Below are 15057 nucleotides of genomic sequence, written 5' to 3'. Positions count from 1 at the left end.
TCTTTCTTAGAACTGCACGCCTGTGGAATTGTCTTCCGTTTTCCTGCTTTCCGGCTGACTACAATATGGTCGTGTTCATGTCTAAAGTAAATAAGTTCTTGATGAGCCGTTCCATATAAGTTATCAAATTTACCAAATTTTCATTACTAATGATTACTATATTGTCCAATTTCTACTGTACACTCTTTAACCCTTATCCTTGAGTGGCCTCTGGGCCTTGATAATGTGGTGATGCCTATGTAAAAAAAAAAAAAAAAAAAAAAAAATCTCCGTTTGGTTGGGTAATTCCATACCTTCCGTTGCCTCCAGTTTTCCTCTTTTCATAATCAGTAATATACAAGTGTCACAATAAGTGTTTGGTGCATTTTAGATTAGGAAGCAGTATCTTCAGACAGCCCAATCTAGTAGCACTAATAAAAATAAAGAATAATCATCCTAGGAGAGTCCTGGTTTGCGACCGCCAACACGTCTTCCAATCTCCAAGTGTTTGATAAGAAAAGGCATATCTAATCAGGCTTCAAGTATTCACAGTTTTTTTGTTGAAAACAAAAACACATGATATTCAAAATTCAACATTTTTGTCGGAAAACAAACGGGACTCTGCACAACTTAGTATTTTTCAGTGCATTTCGAATTACATTTATTAAAAAAACAAAAATACAGAAAATCTTTATGATGTATGTACTTGTCACGAAACAAAGATGTTATATTCCAAAAATCGTATGAATTGATCACATAGTTTTTTTTTTTTTTTAATTACAAAAATCAGATATCATGAGTAAGAGAGGCGGGGCTGGGGGACGCCATGTTTTTTTTTTTTTTTTAGAATGTGTAAAAATTCCAAGGCCGACAACTCAATTCGATTACCGAGATTTATGAACTGTGCTATTTTATATTATTTTATTATTGAGTGCTAAAAACGGTAAAATTTGATTATGTTATATCGCATCTTCCTCCATATTTACATGAATAAACCAAAAAACCAGCAGCAGCTGCGACAACGACAATAATGGCGACGCTAAGACAAATCCGTTCGTCGATGCAAATGAACTAAAAACACACGACAACTTCAAAGCCCATTTCTCCACATACACACATCAATAGAATAGCTCGCACATCACGTCAACAAAGAAAACCGCCAGAGAAGGCCGCACATCAAAAGAAAAACCAAAATACAAAACACAAACATCGCAGTAAATGCAACTCTTGCAGCATATAAACACGAATATCTATTTCACGAAACACTTCAACCGTACAACACCGACTAGATTACATTCACAATTTTATTAGCTTTAAATCGATATAACACATGCATACATACACCAAACAGACGATTTTCCACAACATATTAAATCAGAAAAAGACAAACAATTAAAAAGCAAAACATAAGCCAGTGATCAAAAACTCTCTTTGCCTTCACCTACGTCCGCGTCATGACTATAAAAGCGTGGGGGGGGGGAAGAGTTAACAGACAGTACGTACACCTTACACGTTTTCTATCTCCATGGCCTGGATTGACTTTCTCTCTTTCTCTCTCTACGACGATAGACTTTCCTTCTCACCAGTAAACAACGAGAGACGCGAGCCAAACGAAACGCGTGCTGTACCCTTTTCTTTCATTTGTTTCTTCACAAAATAAATTCTAGTTCGTTTAATTCAAGTAAAAGCGTTGTTCGTTCCTTCCTCAATGCAATTCATTTTTTCTATTTTGTACAACTAGGGGATATGTATGATATATCCACCACTCCACTACAACTTTCTTTGCCGTCACCTACGTCCGCGTCATTACTATAAAAGCGCCAGCTTTCTCGACAAACAGGCAGTTAGGCCAATGTAAGCCGCGTTGTGAACTTCGCTCCATCAGCAACCAGTAGTCACCGTCGCCGCCATCGCCAAGACCAATGTGAGCCATACCGTGAACTTTGTTCCGTCAGCAGCCAGTAGCCGCTGCCGCCGTGGCCAAAACTATCCTGACACACCAGCAGTTTCGTTTCACGATCATTTTCAACTTTAAATAAACGTTTGAACTTAACCCCATTCGTTTGTCAATTTCTTGCTTTCCATACGTTCAGTTCTGTTTATAACAATTATTATTACTGGTTGAATTTGATTATTATTTAAAATATTTGATTAAGTTACGTGATTTTTGGAATATGACATCTTCGTTTTGTGTTCATAAAGATTTGTCTGTATTTTTTTTTTTTAAATTTTAATTCAGTGTAATTCTAAATAAGTACTGTTTTTTTTTTTTAAAGTAAATTCTATTTGTCAGCAAAAAATGAAACAAACATGTTTCGTTTGGGAAAAGATGGTGGAAATTTACATGGAAGACTTATTTATAATTACACTGAATTAAAATTAAAGATATATATATATCCTCCTGCTTTCCGGCTGACTACAATATGGTTGTCTTCAAGTCTAACGTAAATAAGTTCTTGATGAGCCGTTCCATATAAGTTATCAAATTTAACAAATTTTCATTACTAATGATTATTATATTGTCCAATTTCTACTGTACACTCTTTAACCCTTATCCTTGAGTGGCCTCTTGGCCTTGATAATGTGTATATACCTATGAAAAAAAAAAAAAAAGAAAAAGTCCAATGTGAACAAGTTCTAATTGAATCGTCCCCCTAAGTAATCCAAGTTTCAAAATTCCCACTGTTTACTATGCTAAAATCACAATGACTAATGTATACCTATTAACCCTTATCCTCGAGTGGCCTCTGGGCCTTGATAAGTGGTGACACCCTTGTAAAAAAAAAAAAAAAAAAAGAAAAAAAAAAGTCCTCTACAATATACAGTAGGCAAATTCGCCTTGGATTGTTGCTACATTCGATACTTCTCTTCGGTACCATTATGAAACCCTAACCTTTAGTTTAAAAGCGGGAAATTATCTCTTCTTTTCCGAAGCGAGAAAATATGGCACAGCTTACTGTTGAACCCAGCATCAATGGAAAAAATGGCACAGGAAAACATCACAACCACCCCACATAAACCTGATATAAGCACAAACGGGTATAAATACTTGAAAGTGGAAATTATGAATCCCTAATTTGAAAATGGGTAAATACCTCTTCCTCTTTTTCCGAAACGAACAAATATGGTACAGCTTAATATTGAACTCTGTATCAATGGGAAAATATCACAGAAAAATGTCACCGGAAAAAGTCACAACACCTTAACACAAACTTTTTATGTAGCAAAAGGGTGGTAGAAAGGTATGAGAAAGGCGATACAGTAGGCCAGCTCCTGTTCAAATTCACCTTGAATTGTGTTGTTCTTCGGGTTATTTGGATTCATCGGACTACTGAAGTCCTAAGGAATTCACAATTGTGTTGAAGGTTCAATTCTCAGTGTAGGCGACGGAAGAATACAATTGCGAATTACTTAGGAGCTCTATCCAGTCATGGCTGGCAGAACGAGAGCATGCTACCCCCGTGAAGTAAATAAAGGGTTCTGCTCAAAGTTCCGTCCAAATTCCCGAGTTTGACAAGATACACCTGAAGAAGGCTGGAGGGTACCCCGACTGAAATGTGAAAATGACCCTCATGATGAGAACAGTAGTCTAATGAATCCAACTATTATGAATAACCGATCCTCATCTAAAAAAATTCAGAATATTTTGCGTTGTCGTTGCATTTATTACTTCTCTGTAAAAAAATTACGAAGCCGTAACCCTCAGTTTGAAAACGGGAAAATACTCCCCCCCCCCTTTTTTCTGAAATGAGCAAATAGGGTAGAGCATCCATGGAAAAAAAATGTCAGAGAAAATGTCAGAGCACACCTAACACAAACTTGATATAAGCACAAACAGGCAGCAGTACTTGAAAATGAAACTCATAAAATTCTATGAGACTTACAAACAGACAAACCTATCCAAGCAAGAAGCCCGGATGTCATAATAGTAAACACGAAGGAAAAGTCCTGCCAGATTGTAGATTTTACCGTTCCAGTAAATCGCAGAATAAATATGAAAGAGATGGAGAAGCAAAGCAAATACACAGAACTGGCCAGAGAACTGAAACTGGCCAGAGGACTGAAACTGGCCAGAGAACTGAAACTGGCCAGAGGACTGAAACTAGCCAGAGAACTGAAACTGGCCAGAGAACTGAAACTAGCCAGAGGACTGAAACTAGCCATAGGACTGAAACTGGCCATAGGACTGAAACTGGCCATAGGACTGAAACTGGCCAGAGGACTGAAACTGGCCAGAGAACTGAAACTGGCCAGAGGACTGAAACTGGCCAGAGGACTGAAACTGGCCAGAGAACTGAAACTAGCCAGAGAACTGAAACTGGCCAGAGGACTGAAACTGGCCAGAGAACTGAAACTGGCCAGAGGACTGAAACTGGCCAGAGGACTGAAACTAGCCAGAGGAATGAAACTGGCCAGAGGACTGAAACTAGCCAGAGGACTGAAACTGGCCATAGGACTGAAACTGGCCAGAGGACTGAAACTGGCCAGAGAACTGAAACTGGCCAGAGGACTGAAACTAGCCAGAGAACTGAAACTGGCCAGAGGACTGAAACTAGCCAGAGGACTGAAACTAGCCAGAGGACTGAAACTGGCCAGAGGACTGAAACTGGCCAGAGGACTGAAACTAGCCAGAGGACTGAAACTGGCCAGAGGACTGAAACTAGCCAGAGGACTGAAACTGGCCAGAGGACTGAAACTAGCCAGAGGACTGAAACTAGCCAGAGGACTGAAACTAACCAGAGGACTGAAACTAACCAGAGGACTGAAACTGGCCAGAGGACTGAAAGGGATATAAAAGATGTAGAAAGTCAAGATAATACCAATAATAGTAGGAGCACTCAGAACAATCCAGAAAAACATTGTAAAAAAAAAATGGAAGAAATTGGAATCGGGGGATGACAATAATGAAAACGTTTGAAATATTAAAGAAAATCTTTGAACGCAGAGACTAATACACATGAGCTACAAACGATAAGCTAAGGTGAAAAAGCGGGACATTAGATTGAAAACACTTTTTTTGATCCTATCCAAGGGATTAGAGACTAGTGGTAGATGCACCAGCCGAGATGTGGCAGCAATACTCCATGTATGGGCGAATTTCATTAATATTCCATCCCTGTGCTTGCTTCAATGGCATAGCTAGAGTAAACGTCATAACATATATATATATATATATATATATATATATATATATATATATATATAAATAATAATAAATAGGAACTTTCCGGCAACTCCTGCTCCTGTGTTGGCTCTAAACATTGGCTTGCCTTTCTGTCGGACTATGTTTGCAATGCTGAGAGGAGACCCTGTTAACCGGGCAAACCTAGGTCTTCTTATTACCCGTCCAGGCCTGCATCTGGAGAGGCAACTCCAGCTTCGACTTTTTAACCACAGTAGATGCTAAAGTTCAAAACCGGTTTCAAAATCTAGTAGGTGATGTCCTTTTCTCTTCTCTACAGCATCTTTTCCACAGAATAGATGTTGCGAGACTATCTCTGTTCTATCATTATTTTCATGGCAAGTGTTCGACTTAGCTGCAATCTATGCTCCCCTCACCAAACTCTCACAAAAAACACTCAACTAGCTACAACAACTACATACAATTCACTCATTTTTTATCTATGCCTAAATCTAAAAGCAGATTCCCTGAACAAAGTTTCTTTTCTAGAACTGCCTGAATGTGGAACACTGTTTAACTGGAGTGTTTCATGGTTGACTACAATATAGCCGTCTTCAAGTCAGATGTAAACAAATTCTTGTTGAGCTGTCCCCTTAAATGATCAAATTCTACCCAACTTACATCATTAACGATTACTACACTACCATCTTACATTCATTAACCATCAGCCTCGAGTGGTCTTTGGGTCTTGATAAGTGGTGACTTCCTTGTAAAAAAAAAAAGTCTCCTTGATCCATTCTAGCGGAATAAAAAATAGGGAGCAATACTTTCGAAACTTAGTAGGTAATGCTTTTTTCTTTTCCCTACAACCTCTTTTCCACACAGGAGACATTGTGAGCCTGTCCCTGCTTTATGGTTATTTTCATGGCAAGTACTCGACTGAACTCCAAACTATGGTTCCCCTTTACCAAACTTTCACAAAAAAAACACTCGTCTGGCTACAACCACTATATACAATTTCCTCCACTCTCTATCTGCACCTAAATCTAAATGCAGATATTCCATGAATAAAGCTTCTTTCCCAGAACTACCCGGCTGTGGAACATTGTTCCACTGGCCTGCTTCCCGGTTAAAGACAACATGGTAGTCTTCAAATCCAATATAAACAAGTTCTTGTTGAGTCGTCCCCATAAATAATCAAATTCTACCCAATTTACACCATTAACGACCTTACCCTCGAGTGGCTATCGGGCCTTGATTCATTAACCCTTATCCTCGAGTGGTTATCGGGCCTTGATAAATGGTGACTCCCAAGTAAAAAAAAAAAAAAAAGACAGAACGTTGCCATCACATACTCTAAATATTTCCTTCTGGTTTCCTAACTGAACCAACATGCAGAAATTTAAATGTAATGTGAACAAACATCTTGTTGCACAACTCCCCACTTAGGATGCCTCCTACAAATTGGACCTCTAATTGCAGTAGCCCCTTACGTCTCGCTTTGTTTGGGAGCGAATGAAAGTTCTAAAAAAGAAAGGGGTTTATTAAGGTATGTTGCATGACTTGTTAATAAATCGCGTGTGAGAATTGAATTCTCGCTTTTTCTCTTTGAATCTTTGCCGCTGTTTTGTTCTTTGTATTTTTTCGCTTTTGTTTGCAGCAATTTCTACGTTTTAACTTTTTTGTGTGTGTTTAGTTTGCTGGAAATAATTGTATTCCAGACTAAAAAAACAACGAGTCACGCGTTCGCACAATAGCCAGTATTTAGAACTTTCCAATAACTTCTCTCTCCCGTCCCCACCTTTCACACACACACACACACGCACACGCACACACACACACACACACACACACACACACACACACACACACACACACACACACACGTTATCAATGTCAAACAATACGCACACAATCGCTTATACAATCACATAGACAATGACATATTAAATTTTAGCGTCTTTGGCCATCCGTAAAATTTACCACACAATTTAAGTTAGACACAAAATGATGACGTCACCGATACTGCGTAAAACGTTGGCGATTTTACTCAGTAATTTGGAAATGCTTCATGGGGAAATATCTTTTCTCTTCCTGCTGAACAGTGCGCAAATGAGACACTGAATGGTTCAAAACAGCAATTGAAACACATGTTCCTATGCAGAAATTTTATAGCAAGCCCCACTCTCCCCAATGGTTTACTTCTACTTGTGCAACTGCCATTGAGCAAAGGCAGTATGCATACCACAGATTTAACCGACATAATTGCAGCTCAAACAGACAGAAGTATATAGAAGCTAGAAGTAACTGCAAGAAAAAAATACCGACAGCTAAGAGAGAATTTACTGAAACCATCAGAAACCGCACTTAAGCACAAAAATTAGGAACACGTGACTTCTGGAAAATCTACAATAGTGTAGTAAATAATGGGCAATCAATAACTCCCCTACTATCCAACAATCATGAGGTTGTTTGCTCAGCAACCGAGAAGGCTAACATGCTCGCGAATCGGTTTGTCTCAAACTCCACACTGGACCCAGCTAACAACCCCCTCCCTGATCTTCCTTTGCGGACAGACGCCATGCTAGACGATCTGAAAATCACCCCTTCTCAGTGCATGCTATCATAAAAAACTTGACACTTCAAAAGCATGTGAACCTGATTTCATCTCGGCTGTGCTATTAAAAAAGTGCGCCGAAGTAGCTCCAGTTCTATCCAAACTTTACAACAAATGCCTTAATGAATCTTGCTTTCCGGACTGCTGGAAAACTGCTTCTGTGGTACCAGTTTTCAAGAATTTTGGTGAAAGAACTGACCCATTAAATTATCACCCCATTAGTCTTCTCCCACTTTTCGCCAAAATATTTGAGTCCATAATTAACCAAGCTCTAGTCCATCATCTTACAGATGCTAAACATCTGACCGACTAACATTATAGATTTAGGCAAGCCTGTTCCACAGCAGATATCCTAACTGTAATCTCTCTGAACGTATATACCATTCACTTGACAAAGCAGGGGAGGGTAGATCGGTAACTGTAGATATATCTAAGGCTTTTGACAGGATATCGCATGAAGGTCTTCTCAGGAAAATCAGATCATACGGTATCACTGGACGAATACTTAACATAATTAAATCCTTCTTAGATAAGAGAAAAATCCAGGTTGTCTTCGATGGCCGTACATCTAAACAATATGATATAAATGTGGGAGTGCCTCAAGGGTCTATCCTTGGACCTCTATTATTCCTAATATTCATAAATGACCTCCCCGACAAAATTGTCTGTGAGATGGGTATATATGCAGTTGACACCATGCTCTGTAACAGACACGACAGGAAAACAAATGAACACATATCTAAAGAAATGTCAGAAACACTAGAGGATGACCTCCAATCTGTAGTGGAATGGGGACAAAAGTGGATGGTCACATTCAATACTGCCAAGACTAAGCTTGTCTCCTTCAATAATTACAAGAAACCTTCTCTACCACCAATAACAATGGCCAAAAATTCATTATCTGAAAGTACTTCTTTTAAACTCCTCGGCTTAACGTTCACAGGAAACATGAATTGAAACAATTACATTGAGAGCATTGCCAGGACCGCTGCGAAAAAGGTAGGCTCTCTCTACCGTGCTAGAGAGCTACTAACGCCCGAAAGTATCCTGTACCTCTATAAGGCCACCATTCGCCCATGTATGAAGTAGTGTTGTCATATTTGGGCTGGTGCATCTGCTACTAGTCTCTCACTCCTAGACAAGATCCAAAAGAGAGTCTCCAACCTAATAGGTGAACTGTCATCTAAGCTTCAGCCTCTGTCCCATCGATGAAATGTTGCATCCCTCTGCCCGTTCTACAAGTATTTTGATGGTGAATGCTCTGAGGAACTGCAAGTACTTGTGCCCCCACAACGTAAATACACTCGACAAACCCGACAAGAAGCTAAATCCCACCACTACACAGAAGAGATCCCTAGATGTAAGAGAGCCTTCTACTCCAGTAGTTTCTTCCCCAGAATCGCTAGACTTTGGAATTCCCTTCTGGGTTCCTGCTTCCCCAACTGTACTGACATGCAGAAGTTCAAATGTAACGTGAACCGACATCTTGCTGCCCAACTCCCTACATAGTACCCCAGTAGCTTCTTATGTCCCTGATAGTAGCGCCTTACACCAAAGTGGCAATGTGCCTTGTTTGGGGTGAAAATGTAAAAAAATGTAATATATATAATTCAAACACTACCGTGTTTTAATATATGGTTAAGTAGCAGTTTTAGTCATTTAGAACTGCTTTAAAGCTTTACCACTTCATTTTTTTACCAAATTTCAAACAATTATTACAGTTTATAGATCACCTTCTCAGCTATATTGTGAAAAAAATTTCAATTTTCGTTAAATAAAAAAATGTTATGATGAATTTTCTGGTATTCAAAATCGTTAAAAAATGTAAGGATGTGAACGACGTTGTTTATGACTGGTTTCCATAGCAACCACGTTGCTTCAGTGACTACTGTTGCTACTAATTCACCGCTCTCGTGAAAAGAGAAGCAACAAGTGAAACAGAGAGAATGAAAGAATGAAAGGGAGATAATTGAGGGGGATTTTATTGAAAGCAGACGAGTGCTGTACATTATTGTTACATATGTGGATGTTGTGTTTTGGGGGCAAAAAATAAGGCTAAAATTAAATAAAGAACAAGTGAATTTACTGGAAGCCTGCAAAAATCATGGATTACAATAGACAAATACGATCATGAAAAGTAATATGGTTAAGCTTAAACATGGAAAAGTAAAGGACTTGTTAAAATTGAAAAAGAAATGGACAAGATATTCTAGTAAAAAATATAATAAATTTATAACTTAAAATATTGCAGCATTAAGAATTTGTTGTTTATTTTAATTCAATTTATAACATTATATAATCAATTCCAACCAAACACTATATAAAAATAGCAGTTTGTAAATAATAGGCACATTAACAGAAAGAGATGAGATATCTTTTTATAAATAACATGAATTGGTTAGCCTAATCTATCTGAAAGAAAAAAATAGGTCCAGTATCAAAAATGTTTTTGTTTATGTGTTTTGAGGGAGGTGATGTTTGATCAACACTGCTGGGGAGCCATGATTTAATGTACTGTTTTGGTTTTAAATCCCTGGAACAGTGTTTCATGGTAAACAATTGATGATCTCTTTAAAAACATTGGTACCATTGTTTGTTCATGTAAATAAAATTATTCAGTGATACGGAAGATTAATTGACTTATTGACAAAATAATATTCCAACAAAGAGCATTTTTTTAATATAGTTTTATAGGTCATAAAGAAATTTCCAAGAATATATATATATACATAATCTTGGAAGTTTCTTTATAACCTTTATATATATATATATATATATATATATATATATAAAGCTGAACGTCTGTGTGTGTATCTGGTCACGAATAGGCTCCTATATGGTTGACTATTATAGAAAACTGATCACATATAATGATAGAAGATGTATCGAGACACAGGAATGGGTATGTTTGATCTGGCATAATGACGATTCATTAAAATTGTGGGGTCTGCGTACACGCCTGATCCACAAAGTATGGCAATAAAAATTTTAAAAATTAAAAAAAAAAACGTTTATAAGTGTTTTTGATATAGATGTACATAATAATACTTTGATAGGTATGTTTTAACTTAAATAGGGATGGTATAATAAAATTGTGGGGTCTGCGTTCGCGCATGGCCTCCATAGAATGGAAATAGGCACAAACTTTAATAAAGACTTTTCATATCTATCTGCGTAAGTATACTTTGATAATTATGTTTCAGTTTGAAGAAATATGGTATAATAAAATTATGGAGTGTTCGTTCGCGCATCTCCATAGAATTGAAATATGTCACAAAGTTTAACAAGTTTTTTTTTTATATAGATCCACAGAATATTGTGATAAGTGTTTCAGTGTGAACAGGTATGGTTATAATAAATTATGGGGTTTAACTATTTTATTTTTACTTTTATCATATTTTGCTTTGGTTTTGATACCCTCAAATTCGAAGCTATCTCTTTACAACCCTTCCTTTTCATAACCTATCATACTTTCATAAATCAGAGTCCATTTTCTGTAGGCTATTTTTGAACCCAGTCAACGACGGGTACGTTTGTGTGTGTGTGTGTGTGTGTGTGTGTATATATATATATATATATATATATATATATATATATATATATATATATATATATATATATATATATATATATATGGTAGAACCCAGGGATTGGTGGCCTTAATATACGGCTTTTTCGGGTTACGATGTTTAATACAATGTTTTTCCGGCTCCTAATTACAGTATTTGCCGCGCCTTAATGGTGTTATTTATAATGTTATTTGATTATATACATGTGTATATGTATTTTGTTACTAATTTTTAATGCCGTATCCCGGCGTTATATATATATGTATATACTGCGGAAGTACCTTAGTTTGTTCTTTGAATCGCAACCAGGAATATTCGGGCTATGTGTCCTCTCGCATGCAAACTCAAAATAATTTGTCGGTATTAATAATGATAAACAAATTTGAAAAGAAAACATTTTATAGTTGGCCATGTGTGTGTGTGTGTGTGTGTGTGTGTGTGTGTGTGTGTGTGTGTGATCCTCGAATCAAATTAAATTTTTACGGTGTCTTTTGTTTATTAAATTGTTAGATGAAAGTACAGAATAGTTTACAAAACGCCCTTTCCTCCTCACGTTGAAAATTGGTTTCTAAATAAGAATTGTATTATTTCAGCACCGTCCGTATTCTGTATAAATAATTCCCTAGACTCAAAAACAAAAAAGAGGGTGGGGGCACTACCTAAATTTTAGAGAACGTCCCTTTTTCTCTCTCTCTTTTTTTTTTTTATAAATTAATTTTTTTTTTTTTTTTACTCCCCACACCTTGTTCAAATCTACCTACCGGTGGAGTGAGTTCCTTTTTTTGTCGTTTTGGTCATCCATATTGTGTTGAGGACCTCTCGTTAACTGATAAAAAAATGTGAAGTCAATTCAGTCGATGCAATACACACGCAGTCCAACGAAATTGTGATTGAAACAGCAGTCAAAACACAGGTGAAGTTTTGGTCCGAAAGATTGTTCAGATAAAAATAATCCGTGTACACGTTGTGTTGCTAGCAAGTCCGATAATACTTCCACCGCCGTCTGCAATAATTGCCTCCAAAAAGAAAAAAAAAAAAAGAAAGAAAAAGAAAAGCAAACCTAAAGCAGTCAGAAAGAATCGACTTGTTGCTTTTTTCTAAATAAATTATGACAAAGCATGACACAGCAGTTTTTTTTTTTTTTTTTTTTCTTAATTTTATTTTTAGGCATATCGCAAGATAAAATGTCCTGGTTCTGAATTTTTGACATGAGGGTTGATAATTTGTATTTCTTTCTAGATTATTCAGACTACTGTTCTCATCTTGTAGACTGATTGTGCAACGGATAAAGCACTTGGTTGTCAAATGTAAGTTACACTCCTCTGGAGGTTGAAGGTGCAACGACACTCAGAATACAATTGCAAATTACTTGAGACTTCTATTCAGTCATGGCTGACAGAACGAGAGCATGCTACCCCCAGGGATTAAATAAAGGGTTCTGATGAGATTTGCGCGAGCCTTTTCTAGTCTCACACAAAAAGACGCGTTCACATTTCAAGCTATATTACTTGTCATATACATACGCGCACACAAACATACGCGTCCACATCCACACACGTATATATTCACGTTCGCGTACATACACTCACATTCACGTGTATATACATACACGCGCACACGTACGCATACAAGGACAACGTCACTTCCCCTTTCAAAGGAAATCCACACATGCGCAAAAGACCACTGTTTCCAGCCTTTTCAGACCAGCTTTCTAGCTGGACGGTCTACGGACCGACAGCGTGCCTTTTCGGCAGGCGCACGCACATGCGTACCTCACACCACTTGCTACTATGTGGGACAAAAAGCTATCAGACCGTACGTACACTTTATATGCTTTCTCTCTCCATAACCTGGATTAACTTTTCTCACTCTATCTCCCCTTCGACTTTGGTCCATCAACACAGACATGTGCGCGACTCTCTACTGAGCTTAACCCTCTCTTTCCACAGGCCGGCTTGCCACTTCACGTTTCTCTATTGCATTCCCCTTTCCTTCCACGCGCGTAGTCGTCAACAACCAAATGAACACGTGTACACCCAAGACTTTCATTTCTCAACAGAAAATAAACAACATGTTTATTTTATTCCAGCATTTGAGTTCTTTGTTTCCTTCATTCAATTCGTTTCATTATTTTTTCTTGTAGCGAGTTAGGGTATTTATATCCTAGTCTTCTGCAGATTCTGTACGGATTCCTAAGTTCAACAAAAAGATTTCCAAGTTTGACAAAAGATATACCTGAAGAAGGTCGGGGGTTACATCTGTCGAAACGTTGTGTGAATAACACTCAGGATGAGAACAGTAGTCCGAATAATTCAAATAATACAAAAACATCTATTTCTAATTTTGAGATGTGGATTGATAATTCATCTTATTGGCATTGTTTGGACTACGAAATGCAAAGATAAATTTGTTGCCTTAAAGAAAACAACGCTACAGCTTTATTCAGGTAACTTGATTATGTAGTAGAGCTGGCGTCTATTTAATGTAGCCACCTTCAGCCTCAATCACCACTTTGATACAGGTAGTAATCCATATCATTTCTCCTAGCGGTTTAATATTTCGCAACTGTCTGCTTCCGGTTGTTTCCATCAGTAGCCAAGCACATCCGAGAAACTTTGCGGAAACCGTGGATTGTTAAATGCAGAAGCACCAAAATCTATTTAGTGTTATGCATGTAAAATTGAGCAAAGCATGTATTTAATGTGTCAACCTTTATATGTATAAGCCAAAGTAAAACAAAATGACCACCAAATTTTACCTGCTGTCGTGTTTATCTATGTGTTGACGCATTTCAAGCACGCTTTTCTCAATTTTACATACATAATAATAAATGGATTTTAAATGCGAATGATTTTTCGTTTAGTAATCTATGACAAAAACAATGATATACAGATTTTTTTTGTGTTCTTCTATGACTGCAACCTTTAAACATAACCCGATGGGCAATCAACAATTCCCCCTCCCTCCAATCATCATGATATCGTTTGCAGTGGATAATTCTGAACTGCTTGCCCTGTGGTTTGCGTTAAACTCCACATCGAATTCCACAAATCACTCTCTCTGCAACAGAGTGTGGATGGGCATATGAAATGTCCAGCTGTGTATGACAGAAAAGACTATAAAAAAAACACTTGACTAGCTACAACCACTATATACGATTTTCCCCACTCTATCTGTGCCTAAATCCAAACGCAGATTCCATGAACGCAACTTCTTTCCCAGAACAGCCCGCCTATGGAACATTGTTTCGCTGGCCTGCTTCCTGGTTCAATACAACATGGTAGCCTTCAAATGTAATGTAAACAAGTTTTTGTTGGGCCGTCCCCGTAAATAATCAAAATCTACCCAATTTACACCATCAACGCTTGCTAAACTACCATCTTACATTCGTTAACCCTTATCCTCGAGTGGCTTTCAGGCCACTAAGAAAACAGAAAAGAGTGATCACATTCACCAGATTTAAGAGCATAGGTTAGAAAGGAGGAGCATGATCACGTGTTATTCAGGAGTCTGAGTGACAACAAGTCTCTCCAGATTTCCAGTATTCTTCACTTCTTTCGATAACCTTTACAGATACATTTGCATTATCACAACAGCCACTTACCATTGATTTGTTGTTGGCAGCGACCATTGCTCATCATTGGAATTTGTATGGCAATAAGCCTCCCCAAAGTATTAGTTCTCTTTGCACTCATCTAGCGGAGGTCTGGCCAGTGCTTTCTCTCTTTGGTTTTTCTATCCTCCTTGACCCTCCTCATTTAGTTGGTGTG

The 15057-nt window shown here is 37.7% G+C and overlaps 1 protein-coding gene across 1 annotated transcript in view; it reads right to left on the bottom strand.

The window, feature by feature from the left end:
- LOC145287724 (NADP-dependent malic enzyme-like) overlaps window positions 1-12384 on the bottom strand; it is a 195380-nt gene extending 182996 nt beyond the window's left edge. The window contains exon 1 of the mRNA XM_080135477.1: window positions 12049-12384. Within this exon, the coding sequence (XP_079991603.1) occupies window positions 12049-12089 (41 nt within the window). The 5' untranslated portion in view covers window positions 12090-12384. The remainder of the gene's footprint in view (window positions 1-12048) is intronic.
- Between the last annotated feature and the right edge of the window lie 2673 nt (window positions 12385-15057).

This window comes from Euprymna scolopes, chromosome 11 (genome assembly GCF_053919585.1).
Source record: "Euprymna scolopes isolate OS-2025 chromosome 11, ASM5391958v1, whole genome shotgun sequence".
NCBI classification, from domain to species: domain Eukaryota; kingdom Metazoa; phylum Mollusca; class Cephalopoda; order Sepiida; family Sepiolidae; genus Euprymna; species Euprymna scolopes.
The sequence above is the reverse complement of the archived record's forward strand: the minus strand, read 5'-3'. Positions and strand labels throughout refer to the sequence as shown.